This window comes from Gymnodraco acuticeps, unplaced genomic scaffold (genome assembly GCF_902827175.1).
Source record: "Gymnodraco acuticeps unplaced genomic scaffold, fGymAcu1.1, whole genome shotgun sequence".
NCBI classification, from domain to species: Eukaryota; Metazoa; Chordata; class Actinopteri; order Perciformes; family Bathydraconidae; genus Gymnodraco; species Gymnodraco acuticeps.
In genome coordinates, this window is record NW_022990502.1 from 1,282,092 (window position 1) to 1,306,464 (window position 24,373).

The following is a 24,373-nucleotide window of genomic DNA, read 5'->3' on the forward strand; positions in this document are numbered from 1 at the left end:
TCTGACTCTGAGTTTGAGTTAGTGAAAGAGTGGAATCAGCGCAGTGTTTCTCTGCAGCAAGCGGGAGAGAAAGACAAACCTTAAAAACAATGAAACTGTAAGATGCCCACATGATTTCTGCAACTCCCGCTGCAGAAGTTTCACTGGATTACAAATCTATCACGTAGAATCTGCATAAAGACGGATGCTTTCACAGCCAGAGGAACACTTACTGTACAGCCACTTTAAACTGTCTCAATATATAAAGTATTAAAACAATTGCCATAGGGTTGGAATAGCAGCTTATTGAAGGTTTATTCATGTATTTTGCAAGTTTACAGAAGAAAAACCGAACAAATTAGACATTTACTGTACAACATATTTATTGTAAAATCACAGTAATTGTTGAGTTGACAAAACTCAGATTTTTTGGATGAGGAAGTTAATATTATATTATATCTGTACAGAGCTACAGTGGCAGTGAGACAACTCCTCGAGTGATCCTTGAAAGCATCACAAAAGCTGGCGAGTGTTATTCTGCATCAACTAGCATTACACTGCGTAAACAAATAACATGTTCTCCAATGACTTCATTTCAGTGAAATGATGATTCGTTTTCATCAGTAAACTTAGTAATACAAAGACAGACAATAGTTTAGAACATACAGGCCCATCAGAAAACATTCAATAAGTTCAAGAGAAGTGACCTCCACTGAAGGCAAGTACGCAATGAGCAGCATGCATCCACCTGATGTCAACAGGCCTCAACACTACACTATGTCCAGGTTCTTTTGAGTGTACAGCTGCCATTAAACTGAAAGGTCTCTATGCGAGTACTGCCTCTGACGAAATGGAAGACATCTACTTTCTTTGTGTGGTTGAACAGGACAAGAACATCTGTACATATGCGACAGGGATCCTCTTGGCTCTTTCATTTTTTGATCATTATGGTGATCAAAAACATTGACTTTTTATTTTTATAATGGAAGTTAAACCTTTCATATTAAGTGTGCATGCAAAATACAAACACTTAAACCCTTTAAAGTTCATTAGGAGTCATAAGGCAGACTTTTTGTGAAGTACAGAGAATAAGTTTAGTTTAGTTGGCAAAAAACCCACCAAAATGTATGTTGCAAGGCTGTAGAAAACTACATATTTCTGCCTGGCATTGAGTTTAAGTAATGTAATTCTATCTAAAGTAGTTTAATGACTTACACCCCACCGGAGCATCTACATAAACCCAATTCATCAGAACAAATATGGCGATCAGTATTTTTGTTCAAATTGACGTATTAATGTGCAGTATTCTGTAAAAGGAGCTGTCTTTAGTGATAGGCCGTTTGTCACATAACATGTCATCAACCTTCATCTCATTTCAGGAAGACACGTTAGTCCATTTTCTCTGCGATGCGTCCCATTTTGGTACGCATGTTGCGTACGAGGAAGAAGCCAATGGTGGCAGAGGCCATTATCACCTCGGCTACCCAGAAGGCCATGTCCCAGCTGTGATGTTTGGCAATAGTGCTGAAGGGAAGCCCCGCCATGAACGCCCCCACTGCAACAGAACAAAGTGTGTTTAGACTGATGAATTAGACTACAGTGATGATACACGTGTGAATCTGGAGCCTACCATTAGCCATCAGAGCCACAACAGCGTGAGAGGTTCCACAGAAATTCGGAGGAGCACATTCACTGGCTATCACCCCAAACAAGGCGATTGGTCCGTAGGAAGAAAATCCAAACATAGCACCGAGGAACAGGATCCAGATCTGTGTGTGACAAAGAGAAAACGTGGATCAGTGTTCTTGAATGTGTTAATAACATTACATTACATGTCACTTGTTAGACGCTTTTATCCAATTTACTCAATACTGTGGGTAATCCCCACAGGAGCAATTTGGGGTGAAGTATCTCAGGGACACAACGACATGCTGACTGCAGTGGGGTTTGAACCTGTGCTCCCCTGATCCCAACACCAACACACTAGTCCACTTCGCCACAGCCTCCTTAATAACATTCAGTTCATCAAATTGTAAGGCCCATAACACTCATAGTGATTTTGAGCGGTGGTGGAAGAATTACTCAGATCTCTTACAATTCTACAGTATACAAATACTCTGTTACATGTAAAAGTACTGCATAAAAAATATTTTAAAGAACAAAAGTATTCGCATTAAAGATACACTTAATACCCTCTTGTGTTTTGGGGGGTTTTCCCTCTCCTTTCTGTGCATGTCAATGGTCTGCAAAGGCTTAGTTCCCTGTGTTCCCTCCAGAGGGAATTTTAAAATCATGTATAAATAATGGGATTATACTTATTGATGCAATAACCAATGTTAATCATTTTAATGTTGCCTCCGGTAAAAGTGAGTTCAATTCAAGTACTTTGTATACTGTTGGGTAGCTTGATCTGTAATAATAAATCATATCATTTGCATTGATTTATACTTTGTAAGAATAATAAAAAACAGGTAATGAGCTAATGCTGTAAAATAAATATAGTGGAATAAAAAGAACAACATATGCCTCCAAAGTTAATGGAATAAAAGTATAAAGTAACATAAAGTGAGAATACTCAAATAAAGTCAAACTTGTACTTAAGTAAATGTATTTAGTTAAATTCAACCAGTTTTTTTTAACATACCTCTTTTTCTGATACACCAATGAGGACAGAGACAGGATGAATGACTTGGACCCAAAGAGGCGCCTCCTGAGGACAGACCATAATCTCTGGTGAAGTTTCAATACGGCACACATGTTTATTCCATGCACAGTATTAATTGAAGGTGCAGTTACCTGGGGGATTTCAGGTGTGATGGTGACTCTGAACAGGTACATGGACACACACATCCCGCTCATCATGAAGAGGAGCAGGCCGTGGCGGGGGTTTCCGTGGGTGCCCAAACCTTGCTGAAGTCAAAGAGAGGATCCTTTTTTTTAACACTGTACTCTGATTAATAATCATTTTTGCCCAATCTATCCCATGGCTGTCACTCACCCGAGACACAGCTCTGTCAGAGAGTAAGCCCGCTGCCAGGCTGCCCACAAAGCCCCCCACCTCCAGGGCACTCATGTAGGTGCTGCCTGTGGGGAACACTGGGGGTCAGCCCCATTCACCAGCAGGAGGAAATACAAATCTGTGACAATTAAAACAACATACCCATGAGGACCGTCTGGCCCTTATCCTGAATGAGGAACAGCAGTCCCCAGTCAGTGGCAGCCGTCTTCACGCCGAACACCACCAGGTAGCCCAGAGACAGCACCCACAGGAAGGGGGAGAGGAGGAACTCCTTCAGGGTGCTCTCACTGTTTCCTGTACACAAACAGATATATGCAATGCAAAGGGAAATATGAGTGTAATACAGGAAGTGCACTTGTATGTGTGCTTAATAAAACTATTATGATTACTCATTCTTTACTGCACAGCCATCACTTTGCTTTTAACATGGTTCGCAACATGCAAGCCGACCGCACCAACTCTGCTATACAATATAGCAGAAAGGAACTTCTTCACATCAGAAACTTTGTGGACAATAACCCACCGACAGACAATGGAGATTCGCCATGGCTGCCTCCTGCCGTCCTACCTGAGGGACGCAGGAGGAAGACAAAGCGGGGGTCCCGTGCCGGGCTGCTGGTCAGACTGAGGAAACGAGAAAACCGACCCCCTCTTCCAAGTATTCTTCTGGCTAATGTTCAATCCATTGAAAATAAGCTAGATGAACTCAGAAGTCGGATTGCTTTTCAACGGGACATTAAGAACTGTAACGTGTTCATTCTCACTGAGACTTGGCTCAACCCCGCTATCCCGGACTCCGCCATTGTTCCTGACGGATTCACTATTTTTCACCAGGACAGGAAAGTTAACTCTGGGAAAAATAAAGGTGGCGGTGTGTGACTAATAACAACTGGTGCACAGATGTGAAGGTTATTTCTTCGGACTGTTCCGCTCATTTAGAGCACCTCATGATCTCATGCCGGGCTTTTCACCTGCCGAGAGAATTCTCATCTGTTGTGATCACAGATTCCGCCGCTCGCCGACAACAACACGGCACTCGATCAGCTGTTTGGGATTATCGACAAGACCGAGACTTCAGGGCCAGAGGTGGCGTTTGTTGTGGCCGGGGATTTTAAAACCGCTAACATGAAGAAGGTCCTGCCGAAGTACTACCAACACATCAGCTGCCCGGGCCGCGGGGGAAACATACTGGACCATGTTTATTCCCCTTTCCGACATGGATATAAGGCTCTCCCTCGCCCTCCCTTCGGCAAATCAGACCACATCTCACTGCTGCCTGCTTACAGGCAGAAACTAAAACGGGACAGACCGGTAACAAGGACAGTACAGCGATGGAGTGAGGAGTCAGACTCAGCTCTGCAGGATTGCTTCGAATCTACGGATTGGAGTGTGTTTGAGGACAATAACATCAACACACACACAGACACGGTCATCTGCTACATTGGGAAATACATCGATGACGTGGTACTGAAGGTTTCTGTGCGAACATTCCCAAATCAAAAGCCCTGGATAAACGGCGAGGTGCGTGGCAAACTGAAGGCGCGCACTATCGCACACAGAGCTGGAGATTTGGAGGAGTTCAGGAATTCTAGGTATGAACTCCGGAGAGCTATCAGCAGTGAAAAGAGACAGTACAAAGAGAAGGTGGAATCTGACTTCAAAGGCTGTAACACCCGGAACATGTGGGCGGGACTAAGAACAATGACAGACTACAAAGGAGCAGCGGGGGGTGCTGCAGGAGTGTCTGCATGCGCATCTCTCCCAGATGAGCTGAACAGTTTTTTTGCACGTTTTGAGAGCAGCCAGGCTGTGGAGGCACAGAAGGACCAGGAGCCCTGCCCTTTTGTTTTAAACAGGGCAGATGTGTGTAAATCCTTTAAAAGGGTTAACCCACACAAGGCTCCTGCACCTGTTCTCAGGGTGTGTGCAGTTCAGCTGGCAGAGGTGTTCACAGACATCTTCAACAGGTCCCTGCTGCAGTCTGTAGTCCCCACATGCTTTAAATACTCCACCATCGTTCCTGTCCCCAAAAAGACAAAAATCACCAGCCTCAACGACTACCGCCCAGTAGCACTCACTTCTATCATCATGAAGTGCTTTGAGCGGTTAGTCAAAACCTTCATCACCTTCTCCCTCCCTGACTCTGGACCCCCTGCAGTTTGCCTACAGAGCAAACAGGTCCACAGACGACGCCATAGGCCCATAGCCCTCACCATCCACACTGCCCTCTCACACCTGGACCAGAGGAACACATGTGAGAATGCTGTTCATTGATTACAGTTCAGCATTCAATACCATTGTGCCCTCCAAGCTGGTCATCAAGCTCAGAGACCTCGGGCTCAACAGCGCCCTCTGTGATTAGATCCTGAACTTCCTGACGGGCAGACCCCAGGCAGTGCGGGTGGGAAACATCACATCCTCCACCCTGATCCTCAACACCGGAGCCCCTCAAGGCTGCGTGCTCAGCCCTCTCCTCTACTCCCTGTTCACTCACGACTGCGTGGCCACACACAGCTCCAACACCATCGTGAAGTTTGCTGATGACACGACCGTCATCAACCAGATCACAGACGGCGACGAGACGGCGTACAGAGAGGAGGTCGAAAACCTGATATCTTGGTGCCAGGATAACAACCTCCATCTCAACGTCAGCAAAACAAAGGAGCTGATTGTGGATTACAGGAAGCAGCAGAGAGAGGGACACACCCCCATCGCCATCAATGGGACTACGGTGGAGAGAGTCAGCAGCTTCAGGTTCCTCGGGGTCCACATCACTGAGGACTTGACATGGACTCTTCACAACACCACCACCATCACCAAGAAAGCTCAACAGTGGCTCTTCTTCCTCTGCAGGCTGAGGAGATTCAACATGGACTCCAGGATACTCTGCAACTTCTACAGGTGCACCATAGAGAGTATCCTGACCTTCTACAGGTGCACCATAGAGAGTATCCTGACCTTCTACAGGTGCACCATAGAGAGTATCCTGACCTTCTACAGGTGCACCATAGAGAGTATCCTGACTGGCTGCATCACGGCCTGGTACGGCAGCTGCACCGCCCTCAATCGTAAGGCTTTACAGAAAACTGAAAACTGAAAACTGCCCAGAACATCACCAGGATGGAGCTGCCATCCATGGAGGACCTTTACTCCCAGCGGCTCAGGAAGAAATCCCTCAGGATCATAAAAGACCCCCATCACCCCAGCCACAAACTGCTCAGTCTGCTGCCGTCTGGCAGGCGGTACCGCAGCATCAGGACTAAAACCACCAGACTCAGGGACAGTTTCATCCCACAGGCAATAACACGGTTAAACACCTGAACTGTTGAAACAACATCCATAACATTCATCTGCTACTTAGTAATTATTTATCTATTTCTCTAATAAATAATCCCAAAATGTGCATAATAGACTCTTATTGCACTATTTCACTTTTTTAAACTATTTTTGTTTTTACTATTTACTTGCAATATATTTTTCTGTTTATCTGTGTTATTGTATTGCACTGTTGGAGAAGCCTGTGACCTAAAATGTTCATCTGCATAACTACAATGTAGCTGTGTTCGTATGACAAAATAAAGAACCTTGACCTTGAACCTTGAGTGTGTCCTCCTGTTACATTGTGAAGATGCTATCTGACTGCTTATACTTTACATCAGAGACATATAATGTAAGCTTTACAATATGTGCAGTAAAATGCAGGGGTGAGCAGCACTGCTTTAGAGCATTGGCTCCAATCCTGGGGGCCCGAGCCCCCCTCAAGGGGTGCCAATAATATCAGGGGGGTGCCAGATTTGTCTGCAACCTCTCAGCCTCTGTGACCTCTTGGCTCCTGAACTTGGTGACCTCTGATCTAATAATTGAAATGCAATTGTTCGTACACAGGAAAATGAGTCTGGTGATGGTCGTCTAATCTCTTGTGTTCCACGGTTGACCTTAATGGCTCTTTATTTATTTTTGGATAATTTTGGCTATGATAATGCCTATGCCATACAGTGGCAGTTCTAGACCAATTTTACTGGGTGGGCCAGGCTGGGGCCATTGAGGGGCAGGCGACTTTCTGTTCACTATGTTCATAGTTGAAAATGCCAATTCCATAATTTCTTCCAGAAGCTTGATATGAGAACTTTCACCGATGAAGTCAGTGGTGTAGTGGGTATTTTTTTACTGGGGGGGACGCACGCTAGTTAGGTAATCCCAAACAATGCCACACAAGTGCGCACGCGCGCAGTGCATTCACAAAACGGGCAGACAGGTCCACAGAAACCACCGGTATGCTTAGTCCTACTTTAGTTACTGTACTGCAAAAAGCAGACGCCGCTGCGCTCAACACACAGAGTCAAAACCATGGACACACTAGTGTTAATTTCGTTGACTAAAACTATGACGAAATATGTTCGTCAACGACCTTTTTTTCCATGACGAAAACGAGACGATGACGACACGGCACCGACGGCAGTAAACAATAACTGTAACGAAATCATCATGCAATATCGTTGACGAAAAGTGACGAGACAAAAATGTAGTTTACTAAATAAAAACTATGCCAAAATCTCTCTTTACTTTCGTTGACGAAAAATGAAGAGACGAAATATTATCAAAGATAACGTTACATCTCTGATAGTCAGTTTTTCTCCCAGCAGTTCCATTTCCGGTGCTGCGGCAGGGCAGCAGCTGTGTGTCTGTGCTGCGCGCGGCGGTAGATTTGAATTACACCGGGCAGCGGCAAAATATGAACTGTCAGGAAGACTCGGGTCTAACTCATGGTCTAACTAACCTTATTTAACAGAAAATAAAATGGCAACAACAGGGCTTGGGAGCAGTGGTCGCACTCGCGTTAACCGAATACCCCCCCGTCAGCGCGAGTGATTGATAAATTGTGCACTCGACGGATAATAATGGATTATGACGGAAATGTTACGATCCTGTCCGTCAAAATTACTGACAACGAAAAAGTCTAAAGCCACCACTGCTTGGGAGAAAGAAACAACATGATATTTGGGCCCATTTTCACTACAATGAGGCGGAGAAAAAAAGCGAATGCATTGTTTTATCAGAAGGGAAGCAATGTGGCCATAACACAGAGTAAAACACCACAAACCTGACCATAATACTCTCTGCAAAGCTGCTTTCTAATCAACCTGTGTTTTTCATCAAATAAGGACAAGATATAATCTTATTGTGAAATACGTTTGACTAAAATGACAAATTATTGGTTTTGGCTAGACTACTTTGACTGAAATGTTCTATACAACTGTGCAGTTGGTTTGAGTCCATCACATGTGTACTCCTGTAATGTCAATGTCGTTTTCTGTCAATCAGCTGTGGCTCAGGAGGGTTAATGGGCATCTTCCAATCAGAGGGTCAGTGGTTCGATCCCTTGTCGAAGACGCTTAACCCCAAAATGCTCTCGTAGGATGTCTATGGTATTTAAGTATATGTATTTCACTTTAGATAAAAGCATAATCTAAATTACATGGAATGTGATCAACTAACTAACATTTGCATTCAATAATTATATTGATAATTGTTCTTTCCCTAAAGAAATGATAAGTCTTTAGCATCATTGTATAGTCTTCTTTAACTGCTGATTGTACGAGTGTACTCCTGGTTGTTATGTAACACTACTGTCAGTCCTACTTACCCGTAGATTATGTGGACATTGTATCCACACATATTCCCATATATATATATATATATATATATACATACACATATAACTATGTGTTGTTGGGACAGACCAGAGAGGAGGGTTTAATGCCTCAGATGAAACGTGTAGAGGAACTGTTTTCCCATCTCCCCTCAGTGCTCCTGCTCTTGACTCACCTCCAGCCTTTGCTCCTTTCTTGGCTGCAGCCTGGATGCTGGGCAGGCCCACATCCTTCGGCTCGTTCTTTACGAACAGCACGCACACGAAGGAGAAGCTGGCACACACGATGCCTGACATGGTGAGGATGGTCCTCCAGTCGTAGTACTGCAGCAGCACTGTGACCAGGATGGGACCCAGACTTCCTGCCAGGTTCATACTGCAGGACATCACAGACCACCATGTTCCAAACTGGGAGGGCTCGAACCACTGACGGAGGAGACACAGAAGAAAGACATGTACCTTCATGTGCATGTCTACAAACTTCATACTGCAGTGAGTACATGTTTTTACTTTCCATGTTCAACTTTCCTGAAGCAACCCAAAGGGCATGGTCAGAAAAATGCTGATTAAGAATTCATGTTTCTTTTATATTGAATTGAGACAAGGACAAATAATAGAAACATGGCCAAACAGCAAATGTCTGACCTACTAATCAAAATACTTTTTCATTGATTTTTGTACTGCTGGTGGAGAGATAGCAATACGCATTCCCAGGACAACATACAGTAGTATTAAGGAACGTGAGAAGTGACTAGGCTGCCCAGAAGCTTCTTAAAGAACATGTTGATCCTCAGCTGTGGAACAGGAGCTACAGAGCTGCAGCAACTGTTCGGCTATTAAAAGATGGTAAGTGTCACGAGACCTTTTGCTCAAAGCCCTTTTTCTTTAAGGAAGGATCTACTATATATACTCCTTTATCCTGTAATCTGATCCCCTCGAGCACATTGAACACATGCCAAAGCCTATTTATTCCCCACACTTTTGAGCACTGATACTCTTAAGGCAGCTTCTTACAAGCTTCAAGTGGTGTCAAAGCAAGAAAAGCCTTAAGGTTTGTTTGTAAAGCCTCTAATGCATACCGTTAACCAGACCTTTATGATCCAAAAGGTATATGTGATTGAGTTTTGCAGATTGTTAGACAACCTCAACAATCTCACAGACCCAGCACTGTTGGACATTCAGTGTCCTGTACATGCTGTAGAGGTTGGCATCTCCTCGGCTCAAAGGTCAGCTCTGTGTGAGAGCAGGAACATGATGCCTCCAACAGGCACCAGACAGATGCCTTCTCTCTCAGAAGAAACTCCACCTCCAATCCTCATTGGAGGTGGGAAATTCAGCCACATTTATACTGTTCCAAACCAACGACAGGGGGTAGGGATTATTAAAACATCAAACAGGGAATCTGAATCCGTCCAGACTTAACCTGCTGCGCTACCTCACTACAACGCTGTCGAACATTGTCTCTTAAACTGTGCAAAATAAAAAACGGAATGTTATATTGTCAGATATATGTCAACAACTTCAAGGTACATTGTATAGGATAATATATACTAGTGTCTAGAAAACGGTTGCTGTTGCATTTGATTGTATAGGTCTGTGTATTTACAGGAACTGTTGCAAAAGTCAAACAGCTTTCCAAAAAAAAGGATGCCACTAAAGATTTTTAATGTTGATTCTAAATGGCAGTTAGGAAAAGTTAGGACTCGGTTTCATTCCAAATCTTGCCGCTGTATTTACAGTCTTGGTGAGGGCAGACCCGCTAATCAAATAAACTGTGAACTTTAATGCTACGATGTATGTGATGTCAGATAGTAATACATGAAAAACAGGTATGAAATACTATATGACCAGGCACGTGCACACATAGACATCAAAGTGGGCTTGATCCCCTGCCCTTTTTTAATCTTTATAAATGAATATATATCTACTGCTGTTCGCGCACAGTTTCCCTTTCCAACAATATATTGATTGAATACAAAATTAAAATATCAGATCGGGAGATTAGAATGTGAAGTTCCGATGCTCTCCCTCCCTCCACGTCTCCTGCACAGCGGTGCGGACATCGGCAGTCCCTTCAGACAGACAGGTAGCAGCACCTCCCACTTTACTGTGCCATGTTATGCCGGCTTTTCTTGGCTTATTTTGAAGGTGAGTGGTGATGAACAAATTACTAAACTGCCAGTGCCTCGAGTTTACAGCTAATTAGCTAAAAGATACTAACAAATATAGTTAACTAAGGTAGGCTACTAGCTAATAGATAAGTTAGCTCAAGGTTTAGCTAAGGCAATGTATCATGGGCATACAGGCTAACTTAAAGTGAATACAGTAAAATGTGTATCTAATAACGTCATCACAATCGCCACATTGATATGCAAATTATGCGTTAACTAGGCTTAATTAAAATGCGCTAATTTGCATGCAGTTACCAAGGCATTGCAGGTGAAAAGGACACAACAAAAAAACATATCACCTCACAACTTCCCCAGATAGTTACTTACATCAAGTCAGTATCTTCCCTCCGTAGTATTTTTAATAATTTGCTCCGCTAATATCAGACCGATGGATTCCAGAGAAGAGAAAACTTTGAAGGCCTTTTTCTCAAAATGATGACTCTGTGACAGTCATTATATAATGTGACATATTTCGCTTAATATTTGGAGTACAAAAACAATCCTGATATCATTAGAAAGCTAGGAATATCCTCTTTCCAACAGTGTATACAACTCAAAATGTGTCTTCGGGTCAATGCGACTGATTTCGATGGAGCAGGTCACATTTACAAGTTTGTTTGTAGCCTTTATTTAACCAGCAGAAAATCCCATTGAGATCAACGATCTCTTTTTCAAGGAAGACCTGCAAGTTGACTGTGAAAGAGGAAAATCTGGAGACTTTCTGACTAATAAACACTATGAAGTGCCAAATTACAGCGAACACAATTTAAAAAGTAGGATATTATTAATATTAAGTGTGCAGTAGGATATAATAGACATTTAGTGTGCAACCGAGTACGGAGTTCACTCCATCACGGTGTGGGAGGGTGTAGGGGTTCGTTTGGAATGGGGCCAATGCCGCAGCAGGTGGTTCCCACTCCGGTTTAACACCCTTACACTAGCTGCTCAATGTAATTTAAGGCATCACAAAGTATTAAGAGTGGGAATACCATTGGCAGTGAACATTATACGGAATATCTCTGTGTTGCATGACGTGGCACACGGGATGCTATTACCTTGCGCAGCACTTTCCCACATGGGGGCCAGCCACAACCCTGGCCCAGGCCGTTGATGAACCAGAGCAGAGAGAACATGGGGACCGTGGAGGACCAGGAGAAGGCCACATTGATGCCTCCCACCAAGAAGAGGCCGATGGAGAAGAGCCAGCGGGCGCTGATCTGGTCCGACAGCACGCCGCTGATGAACTTACTGATGGCGTAGGCCATGGTCTGGCTGCTGGTGATCAGACCTGCAGGGAAACCATGACAGTTACTGTTAGAGCAACACACCGAGAAACAGCACATACAGACAGGGGCTGTAGCTCTGGGGCCTTTGCTTCTGTGAAGGCTTCCCTCCCAGGAGGGGTTTGACACTCATGGTTCACAGAGGATGAATCTCACTGACTCTGATCCTCTGACTTTTACTATAGCACCACCAGTAGGTTGACATTTGTAGTAGAGAGAGATATCTCTACTATAACTATGAGATGGACTTCATAGCTTATACTGTATAGACAATCTGCCTCTTTTTCAAGCACTATTTATCAGGTCAAACTTTTAAACTTTAGTTCATGATTTAACTGACTGTGAGCATGTCATCATTCATTATATTAGCATTTAGCGCAGAGCAACAATGTGTTTGATAGTAATGGTCAGTTTAATATTACAATATTCAGTACACTCTATTGTTCTCCACCTGAACATTTAAGCTATTAGCAAAGGCTATTCACTGAGGTCAAGTGTGGTGATAAAGGTGACAATTCAAGACATCAGCGAAATAATACAACTGTATGAATAAGCCTGTAAGCAGTGTTGTCTGTGTGTACAGTACATGTTAATGTATTTGTACTGTGTGTATTTTGCAAGCTAAATAAAGCATATGTAGGCCCTAATGCACAATTTCTTTGTCAAACTACCGCCTAATAACACACCTGATGATTGCACCAAACAAACAAACAAATAATTATATTATTGCTTCAGTCTCACCTAGGTCATCTTTGTCCAGTTGTATCTCCTCCATCACAGAGGGCATGACAAAGGAGAAGGTCTTCCTGTTGAAGAAGAACAGCGCATAGCCGATGAACATGCAGGGGAAGATGGTCGCACGATAGTAACCGTAGCCGGTGGCCCCCATGATTGCACTTGAAGAACAAAGATGCTCAATTTAAGGGATAATGAGGAAAAACAATAATTTGAAAAGGAGTATTTTCTTCAGTGCCGTCTTGAATCTTGGTCCTCTGGCATCTAGATTGCAGTCCACCTGATCGTTGCGCTGCTATCAGCTGCCCTTGTTGGACTGTTCTTGGCAAAAGTTGAGGGGCTATCTACTTGTTTGCAGTAGATGTAGCATTGTCTGAGCGGCACTGATTAAATATATTCCATGAGGAGAAAGTCTTTGGACAGCGCTCTTGCTGCAGGCTGGAGGCTCTGTGTGTCCGACACTGCTGGTTAAGGGATGTAAGCTGACACCGACCTAAAAGGAAAACAACATAATAAATTACAGGAGTAATAATGACTGCTCATTTTACAAAAACAGATATTAAGTTAGCACATGTATATATTTGTTTTAAATAGTCGGATAAAAGATAATAAATAGGGCCGGGACCCGATTAAAAAAATTAATCTAATTAATTAGAGGCTTTGTAATTAATTAATCGAAATTAATCGCATTTTTAATCACATGTAAATATTTGACCTAAGAACAGTGAGAAGCAATTTTTTTCACATGGATTTTAGTATACCATTAGGCGCATTCACACCGCAGTACTTTTCCCACAAAGGTTCATGAGAACTTAGTTCATGAGAACTCTTTGAACCTGGGGGAGGATTAGGCAAATGAAGCCACTGACGTCACTTCTTCTGCTTTGGGTTTACTGGCAGGCCGCAAACCACTTCACGGCGTATACTGCCGCCCAAAGTCCCCGGCCGGAAGTCCCCGGAGTTGGGGACTGGCTTCAGTAGAAGCTGCTGGGACTCCCAGCAGCTTCTACTGAAGCCTTCCTAGTAAATCGCTAGAACGCCGACACCTCCTCATCTCCACCGCTCCCATGTTTTATTTTGGGTTGCCATAAGTTAGTCTCTCTGCGTTTCTGCGCTGGGCTAATGCTAATAATGCTAATGCGAGGATAATAAAATGGCGGCTTCACAAAACTTTTTGGGAGTTTTACGGGGCGTGGTTTGCAATCCGCCCAGCCAATCAGAAATATAGCTCTTTTCTCACAAGAGAGCCGTACGAAAGTCCCTGCTCTCTAGCAGCTCTCTGCTCTCTAGCAGGGACTTTCGTGGGGGTAAAAAGATTCTCATGAACTAATTTTAGTACCGGCTCTTTTTGGTGTGAACGCGATAAAAGAGGCTAACGTCCACGCTAGCTGCTATATGTTTTTGCATTGAGGTGATACTTGAGGCTTGATGTGCTGCGGTGATATGCGAATTCCTTTTTGCATAATTTGCACACAACCGTGCTCTTATCGACGCTTCCATCCGTCCGTTTTTTAAAACAACATTTCCCACTGTTGTTCACTGTGGTTTGTTGTTGTCTGAAGTCATGAACGTTAGTTGGTGCTCCAGTATAATCGGTACGCCTGAAACTCATCCAGTGAGAAACGTTCCGCGGTGCAAAAATAAGTGCGATTAAAATGCGTTAATTTTTTTAACGCGTTAATTTTTGTGTAATTAATTAATCTTAATTAACGCGTTAAAGTCCCGGCCCTAATAATAAATGATATATTGATTTGACACACCAGAGCATGAATGGGCAGGTAGAGTCTTTATATTTAAACAGTACACACTTTCTGTATCTGAAGTTGCCTTTCTTCAGGTGATGGTAGTTTCATTGCAGACACCTTGATCTTAAGAGCACCCCCCCTGTGTGAGGTTACATAGTGGCTCAGTATTTTTCCGTGTAACTAAGTATATTTACTCAAGTACTGTACTTAAAGCTCCCATGTCATGGCCATTTCTACTGATCATAGTTCCATTGTTGAGGTATACTAGAATTGATTTATATTGTGCAATTTTCCAAAGTCACATTGGTTTCTCATACAGCATCTCTGTGTAGTATGTGTATTCACTCTCTGTCCTAAACGGCTTGTTGGAGATCCTGCCCCCCCCCTCCCTATGAGCCCAGTGGCCGTCTGACACACACACACACACACACACACACACACACACACACACACACACACACACACACACACACACACACACACACACACACACACACACACACACACACACACACACACACACACACACACACACACACACACACACACACACACACACACACACACACACACACACACACACACACACACACACACACACACGCGCACACACACACACACACACACACACACACACACACACACACACCCCGCCATCTCAGGGAGGAGAAATCGTGGAGCTGCAGGTGAGAAAATATTGAGTGTGTGTGTGAGGAAGTCCGCAGATTGGTCAATTTGGACCAATCCGCGGACTTAACCTAACGGCTCCACGGATTGGTCCATTTGGACCAATGGGTCCATTGGGTATGGGCACGTCACTGTACCCAAGAAGAAAAAGAGAAATCTCCAACGAGGCGTTCTGGGGCAGCATAGACAGGTATTTTCTGTGTTAGAGTTTTACTCGCTACAGGGTGTACTTTGAGGGTTTGTGACTTTGCAGACCGTTTACATGCATAACAACTAGGGATGCACGATATTGGTTTTTTGAAACCGATACCGATAACTTCCTGCTTCTCAAGACCGATACCGATACCGATAACCGATAATAATATATATATATATATATATTAAATGTACCTGTAGTTTTTGCACACCTGGTGGTAAAAAAAAGACTAGTAGTGAGCAAATGACATGAGCATTACTACTATGAACAAAACAAAGCCAAGAACAGTTGTTTTGACTCTCGTCAAGCGCCATCATTTCTATGATGAAGTTAGAGATCGTTTTAGCCCTGGGGTCTTCTCTGGCAAACTTCTTGCCTTTTTCAAAAGCCTCGTCGATAGGTAAAAGCCCCGGTGCCTTTGCAGCTGGCTTTGGATTCGCCGCTAGTTTAGCAGCGCAGGCGTCTTCGTACGCTTTTAACACACCATCGTAGTGATGGCGATGTTTCAGGTGACCAATCAGGTTGGAAGTATTATAGCCCGTTGCCTTTTTCCCTCCTCGTGGAACTTCTGCATTGCATTTGTTAATACAAATAGCAAGCAAACTATCTAACTCTGAAACTTTGAAATAGTCTCATACTACCGGCAACATGTTTGTTTACTGTCCTCGCTTCACGGCCGCAGACCATTTACGTCACAACCAGGCATGAGTTAGGGAGCGCTGGATTTGTGAAAAACTCCCCTCTTCCTAAACCACTAATACCACAGTACTGGCAAAACGGGAGGAGCCGAGTGAAAAACAAGCGCCCCTCATCCCAATCCACCCACACCGCAGTATTTTTTTCTTTTCTTTTACCCAAAAAATATATTGTATATTATCGGGGCTATTAATACTGTTATCGGGTTTATCGGGATGACGTCATAATTCCTAATATCGGACCGATAATTATCGGGCCGATAATTATCGTGCACCACTAATAACAACCTTCATAACACACAAGGGGACGGGTCAGTGTTTCCCCTAGGATGGAGTCATAGCAGCGGTGCTAAGGCACACGGGCCTAGCAAAATGTGAGCGCGGAGCGCGTGGAATTTTTTAGTGTGTGTGCATGCGAAGTGCGCCCCATCAATATGTTTCTATGTGTTTGCCAGCACAAGAAAGGCTCTTGAGGCTCTACAGGTGTATTTTGCTAAATCATCTTTATTGAAAAAGTAACACTAATACTACACATCCACATAACAAACAATCAAAATAAAATGTATGCAATATAATTATTTTAACCTGCTTTATTTGGGGGTGGACCTCATCTCCTCTAGGGGGGTCCGGGGGCATGCACCCCCGGGAAGATTTTTTTTTTTTAATGTTGAAGTGAAAAGCATCAATCTGGTGCACTTTGAGCACAAAATGAATTTATGGATACAGCTCTCAACACTCAAAGGGAGCTGTATACTTTTCAATAATCCAAACATCTTTAGAATATGATCACAACCAATAACAAATAATTTAAACTTGTTTATTCTTATCTTATGTTACCTAGTTAGTATTCTTTATGTATATTTTACTAATCACTCCCCTTTTTTCTTTTTTTTGGGTACCTGGCTGGTGCCCTGTAGCAGCTGCGTAGCAGCGGGGAAACACTGCGGGTAATAACTGGAAAAGCATGACATGGGACCTTTAAGTACAATTTTGAGGTACTTTTTATTATTTTTTTTTTGTGTATGCTATTTTGTACTTCTACCCAACTACAAATCAGAGATACATAGTGTACTTTTACACTAGATTTATTTAGTACCTTTAGTTACTTTGCAGATATAGATTAATAATAAACTATATGATCAAAACTAAAATAAGACTTTAGTTACACCTGGAGTAAATTCACATGCTAATTAGCAGTGAATAAAATAATTAAAATCAGTTCAACATTAACCAGCTTGATTGACACATCAAAACATATAATATATATTATTCTGAAATGGGACAATATGCATAATGATTGCTTTTCGTTTATTTTGATGCTTGTACTTTGGTACTTTTAATTGAGTAACGTTTTTGAATGCAGGACTGTTACTTGTAACAAAGTATTCCTACACTCTGGTACTTGGTATATTTCAGGAAATAGAATAAGAAATATAAAAGTTGGTCCTTGCTGACATTGGCTGTGTGTAAGTCTCCAGTCAGCAACCCTTCAAAAATCAGGTGTCCTAAACAGGATTAAACTTAATACAGCGACGTGCTCGTAGTCTTTTGTTAGTAACTTAAAGTTAAGAGGAAGTAGCAGGACCTTGTGTGACCGCTAGATATCACTTCTAGTCGCAACCTCAATAACATTCATGCTTTAGCGTACTACCAAGGCTCTGTTACACTGGCAGGCTGCTATACCACCATTACATACCCAGGACAGCCTCTCTACACGGGGCCATGTAGCTAATGTCCTGTAGCGGTGTTAACGGTACTCGTGGCGAGCTGTTTGTGTATCCGAATGTCCTTCAGGGCTGTGTTTGACTAAATGCCGCCGAAAAGCCGGATTCACGGATGCTGGACGCTGCGTCATACCGCAGTTTAGCGTCTCTGAGAGAGGACATGGTTTCAAAGCTGTTACCTTTCATCCGCGTGCCTCTCGCTGCTTCCATCCATGCAATCAGACGATGCGCGTCACGAGTCTGCAGCGCCTAAGCGCGTCCCCGTTAGACACAGAGAAGGGGAGGGTGCAGCCACTGTGGCAGAACCATGACACCAGTCTTCTGCAGGCAGTACTGTCAAATGCTTTATAGCTACACCAAGATCACCGTTCCCGAATGCATCTTCAGGGAGGCGGGGCTCCTTCATTATATTATTGGTCCCTTGTCCATAGTGTTAACCGAGGTTCCCTGAACGTGTCATATAAAGACTACTGATAGGCAGTGGCGGTTCTAGATCAATTTGACTGGGGGGGCAAGGCTGGGGACAGTTATTTTCTGAGGGGGGAACAATAAATCAGGCCCGGTTCCAGAACAAAATCACTTGGGGTGCATCTGAGTTAACAGGGGGTGCAGCAGTAGTAGGTTTACGTTAGGGATGGGAACGATTAATCGAATATTCGAAATTATTCAGGTATTCGAATAATTATTCATGTATTCGAATATGAGTTATGAATATTTTTATTAATTTAAAAAAACAATTTTTTTTTGGGAGTGATGTCTAAGTTGATTATCAAATTGAATAATTCAATGTATATATATATATACGTATATATATATATAATGTATATATATACGACTGTGCCATAGCTAAATGTGTTAGGTGACGTCTAAAGGTGTCTTTTGCTCCGCTCACCGGTCCCTCCCTCAGCTGCAGGTGCTGATCTCTCTCTCTCGTGTCCGGTTATACTTCACTCGCGTTTATGTCCAAATCCATCAGATCTAGCTAGTTCTAGCTAATCTAGCTAATGATATGGCTGCTGCCCCTCCCTACACGCAGATCACGCAGACTCAAACCTCATCTTAGGCCCAAATGTGGCGCAAATGAGCTCCGCAGCCGTTGCGAGGTTCCGGTGCTAACAGTTCATGAGCGTGCTCCCCCGCCCCGTCAACACTCGCGACACATGAGTGGCCAGCCTAAACAACAATAAGCGCTGCTTGGCAACCGTGTGTGGCGGCAAAGTGCATTCGACCAGGTTAGTGAGTGCGGTGTAGAGGTCAAACTATGCCAAATTAAACTTATATATACATGCTAAACCTTGCTATATCCGCAACCTCCGTTCCAGCTGAGAGGGTCTTCTCTACAGCTGGGCTGATTGTGAATCGCCTCCACACATGAAAGCTGTAGGGCTATAGCTGTCAAACTATGATCACCAGTTCAATACATTTGACAAATTCGACTTGGTTTCTACACTTATTTGAACATGTATGTATTTCTAAAAAATTATTTAAAAAAAATTGGGTAAAAAAAAAATGTAAAAAAAAACATTATGCAAAAAGTTTTTAAACACATTTTTTTACCCATTTTTTTTTTATAGGATATGTACATTTCGGTTAACCGGTTAACCGTTTTTTGGGGGGTCGAATATTCGAATATACATTTGCTTTCAAATTCCCATCCCTAGTTTACGTGAGCAATAGTGGCCGACAACAGCAATGAAAAATAGCATCGATGTTATGGTCCCCAATGAACAGATTATAGCATTTGTTATGTTTTGAAACCAAGCAAGTGAGAACATTTCAAGTCAGTTAAAAGTGCAATCCTGAAATATTGCATCCAGTCCAAAGTGGGCTATGGCAAAGAAAAGCACTAACGCTTCAAAACTGTACTGATAAAACAAATGAGAACATATTGTAAATCAAGGCAAATATTATTTGAACCAGCTCATGGTTTGAAATGGCAAACATTGAAAGGCAAAAGTATTATTAACCTGTTAAGCCCCGAGCCTGTTTTTCAGGTCTCAGGCTCGAAAATGACATTCCCAGAACAAATGACCATATCTTCCCTTCTAAAAGGGTTAAATTAATAATCTTTTTTCTCAAAGCAAGGTTACACATGTGAGTTGGATGTAGAAGTGTCAGAATCAATATAGATGTTTTAAAGTAAATTCAGATTGAACACAGTAAAAAAAACACATGAAGGAGATACAGAGGGTTGGCACCGATTCCTTCCTGGAGTTCAAAGACCAAACTAAGGCGATACGCAGGGCTGGCACCATGTCCTTTACCCCCGCTCCTAAACGACGCCCACCAAAATCACCGCAGAGTACCATCTCCCCCGTCTTCATCACGGTGCCTACGTCAACCACCTCCCCCCCTGGCAGCATGTCCTCTACCCCCGCACCATCTCCCACGTCTCCATCACCGTGCCTGCGTCGGCCGCCTCCCCTCCCTTCGAGAGGGCATCTGCAGTCTCCGAAGCCTGATAAGGATGTGTGTGTACTAAACGCTGCAAACTGATATTTGCTGGGTCCAGGCTCAAGGGCGTATGGCACTCTCAACTCTTTCCAGGACATGCCAGGGCCCTGCCTGCCTATAGCTTTGCCGATATCTGTGTTGATAGGTAATAGATTAAGAGCGGTGAATCATCTTAGAAACAGGAAGCGCTCAAACGTTTGTGTGAGTTTATCTAATTTAGCAGTGATTCCATGTCAGCCACAGCTTGTTACAAAAAACATGACTGATAGTGTGTTTAACAAACTTAAACTAGCTTTATTAAATGTCAGGTCTTTGGCAGAAAAAACATTTTTAATCAATGATTTTATCACTGAGCACAATCTCGATTTTATGTTTTTAACAGAAACTTGGATTGAACAAAATAACAGTGCAGCTGTTCTTATCGAATCAACCCCTCCCAACTTCAGTTTTATGAGTCAGGAAAGAATGCATAAGAAAGGGGGTGGAGTTGCTATTCTGTTCAATGATTCCCTTCAATACAGGAAGACATCGTATGGAAACTTTGATTATTTTGAATATGTAGCCCTTCAGCTGAAATGCTCCTCTCGAGCTCTGTTCCTAAATATCTATAGACCACCCAAATACTGTGCAAGCTTTTTTGATGACTTTACTGAACTGATGTCTATAGTGTGTATTGACTTTAACCGTCTAGTCATTGTTGGTGATTTTAACATCCATGTTGACAACCCCCAGGACAGAGGGGCTAAAGAACTGTTTTGTGTTCTTGATAGCTATGGACTGACTCAGCATGTGACGGAGCCCACGCACAATAAGGGGCACACTCTGGACTTAATTATCTCAAAGGGTCTGAATATCTCTAATGTTGTGGTGACTGATGTTGCACTCTCTGACCATTCCTGTGTTTTCTTTGAGAGCTCTATTTCTGTTCACAAAAATGTTCAAAAAGAGGTAACCACAAAGCGATATTTAACTGAAAATACTAGGGAAATGTTTACTCAGAATTTTTCTTCCACACTTGCCCCTGCTAACATCTCAGTAAATGAGCTAGTAGATCATTTTAATTCAAAAATAAAAAATGTTATAGATGCCATTGCTCCAACTAAGGTAAAGGAAGTGTCTGGCAAGAAAATATCTCCATGGAGAAAGGCCATGAGCGTGAAAACAGAAAAAAGAGAATGTCGAAAAGCTGAACGCAGGTGGCGAAAAACAAATCTCCAGGTTCACTTTGAAATCTATAAAGAGAGACTTGGCCTTTATAATTTGGAATTGAAAAACGCACGACAATCGTTCTTCTCTGACATCATTACCAAAAACAAAAACAACGCATGTGCCTTGTTTGCTACCGTCGACAGACTAACTAACCCCCCAGTGTCAGTAGCCTCTGAATTTCTATCCACCAGGTCGTGCAATGATTTTGCCTCCTTTTTCACTGACAAAATTCAGAAAATCAGACAAGCAGTCAGTGCCTCTGCATCAGGAACAGCAAATGTGTTGTCTCTGTGTCCACCTAACATCAATTCAAACACCATGACACAATTCCATCAGATTAATGATAAAAACCTAGAGGACTTTATACAACTTCTGAAATCCTCCTCCTGCTGCCTTGATATTATTCCAACAGGATTTTTTAAAGATGTTTTGCCTTGCATGGCCTCAGATCTACTTCATATAGTAAACAAATCTCTTCACTCAGGTATTTTTCCACAGGCCCTGAAAACTGCAGTCATTAAACCGCTCTTAAAAAAGAATAATCTAGATGCTTCAGTAATGAACAATTACAGGCCCATATCAAACCTCCCATTTCTAGGTAAAATCATTGAAAAAGTTGTTTTTCAACAGTTGAGTAATTTCTTGCATTTAAATAGCTGTTTGGATGTGTTCCAGTCAGGCTTTCGTCCAAACCACAGCACTGAGACTGCTCTTGTAAAGGTCTTTAATGACATCCACTTAAACACAGACAGTGGCAGAACTTCAGTGTTAGTATTATTAGATCTCAGTGCTGCGTTTGACACTGTTGACCACAGCATATTACTAGACCGACTGGAAAACTGGGTGGGACTTTCGGAAACAGTTCTAAATTGGTTTGAATCCTACTTAAAGGACAGAAACAACTTTGTTTCTATAGGTAAATACACATCTGAGTTGACAAATATGACATGTGGGGTTCCTCAAGGCTCCATCTTGGGGCCTCTTCTCTTTAACATCTACATGCTACCACTGGCTCAGATAATGAAAAACAACAAAATAAGTTACCATAGCTATGCAGATGACACACAAATGTACGTAACAATTTCACCAGGAGACTGCTCCAATTCAAACACTGAGTAAGTGCATTGAACAAATCAATGACTGGATGTGTCAGAACTTTCTCCAATTAAACAAAGATAAAACTGAGGTAATGGTTTTTGGAGCCAAGTCAGAACATATAAAAGTTAGCGCTGAGCTTCAGTCTGCAATGTTCAAAACAACAGATAAAGCCAGAAATCTAGGTGTAGTCATGGACTCTGACCTGAGTTTCAACAGTCACATTAAAACAGTTACTAAATCAGCCTACTATCAACTAAAGAATATATCTAGGATTAAAAGACTAATGTCACAGCAGGATTTGGAAAAACTTGTCCATGCTTTTACCTTCAGTAGACTCGACTACTGCAATGGTGTCTTCACAGGTCTCACTAAAAAATCTATTAGGAAGCTGCAGCTGATTCAGAATGCCGCTGCTCGAGTCCTCACTAACACTAAGAAAGTGGATCACATCACTCCTGTTCTGAAGTCTTTACACTGGCTTCCTGTGTGTCAAAGAATAGATTTCAAAAATACTGCTGCTGGTTTATAAAGCACTGAATGGTTTAGGCCCAAAATACATTTCTGACCTCCTGCTAAATTATGAATCATCCAGATCTCTCAGGTCTTCAGGGACTGGTCAGCTTTCTGTCCCCAGAGTCAGAACTAAACATGGAGAAGCAGCGTTCAGTTATTATGCTCCAAATATCTGGAACAAACTCCCAGAAACCTGCAGGTCCGCTGCAACTCTGACTACTTTTAAATCCAGGCTGAAGACTTTTCTTTTTGTCGCTGCTTTTAATTGAACTATTCATATCTTAGACTGCACTGTAACTTTTATCCATGTACTTTTTCTTTTAATGTTTAATTGAACTATTCATATCTTAGACTGCACTGTAACTTTTATCCATGTATTTTTTCTTTTAATGTATATTTTATTAGCTTGTCTTTTTAATGACTGATTTTAAATGCCATTTTCTTAATGTCTTTCATTTTTTGTAAAGCACTTTGAATTGCCTTGTGTTGAAAAGTGCTATATAAATAAACTTGCCTTCCCCCTTGCCTTCTATATTGGCTCTTTATTAGTCATTATAAAACAGTTATTAATGCCTTATTCTACATGACCATATTCTACAAGTAATACGCCATTAGTTGAGAGTTTTTCCTCAATAACCCTCTAATTAGTGCTTATTTGTTGCAAGTAAGGAAGTTGTTGTACATGAGTTTTGGTCTTAATATGCTTTGCTCAATATGGGCCTAATAAGGCAGTAGTACCACAAGAATAGTAATCCTCCAATAATAACAAATATGATCTATTCTTATGTACGTAACAAGACATGAACTATAAGTGTTAATTGTGTCTAAATAACTCAAAATTAAGTATATATCTAAGAATATGTTTTGGGGTATTGACAGTTCAGCTAGCAATTGACCTGTATGTTTCATATTTGAACATTTATATTTTTGTGAAATTTGTACTGAAGGTTAGACAGGAAACCGGGTCAGTGTTGCCAACTTGGCGACTTTGTCGTTAAATTTGGCGGCTTTCCAAACCCCCTGGCTACTTATTTTTGTCAAAAGTGACTAACGGCTAATCTAACGACTTATAATGTTGTTATTAGGGACCTTTTTGGTGTTTGGAGACTCACGTATTGTTCAGCAGTTAACGAGCCGCGGGTGCTGCCGTGAGCCCCTCTGCCCTACCATAGTTATAAGGTGTGACTTGTGCCAAAGAACAGATAACTAAGCTGA

The 24,373-nt window shown here is 42.3% G+C and overlaps 1 protein-coding gene across 3 annotated transcripts in view; it reads right to left on the reverse strand.

The window, feature by feature from the left end:
* Positions 1-277: 277 nt before the first annotated feature.
* LOC117553048 (glucose-6-phosphate exchanger SLC37A4-like) overlaps positions 278-24,373 on the reverse strand; it is a 65,003-nt gene continuing 40,907 nt past the window's right edge. The window contains exons 1-10 of one of the 3 annotated variants that reach the window (XM_034226809.1): positions 18,064-18,215; positions 12,844-13,330; positions 11,875-12,107; positions 8,825-9,074; positions 3,140-3,292; positions 2,978-3,063; positions 2,776-2,889; positions 2,624-2,689; positions 1,610-1,748; positions 278-1,534 (exon numbers count right to left, since the gene is read on the reverse strand). In XM_034226809.1, coding sequence (XP_034082700.1) covers positions 1,368-1,534; positions 1,610-1,748; positions 2,624-2,689; positions 2,776-2,889; positions 2,978-3,063; positions 3,140-3,292; positions 8,825-9,074; positions 11,875-12,107; positions 12,844-12,991 — 1,356 coding nt within the window. In that variant the 5' untranslated portion in view covers positions 12,992-13,330; positions 18,064-18,215 and the 3' untranslated portion in view covers positions 278-1,367. Of the gene's footprint in view, positions 1,535-1,609; positions 1,749-2,623; positions 2,690-2,775; positions 2,890-2,977; positions 3,064-3,139; positions 3,293-8,824; positions 9,075-11,874; positions 12,108-12,843; positions 13,331-17,856; positions 17,999-18,063; positions 18,216-24,373 lie in introns of those variants that run through there. The other 2 variants (XM_034226811.1, XM_034226812.1) reach the window with 2 other exon arrangements.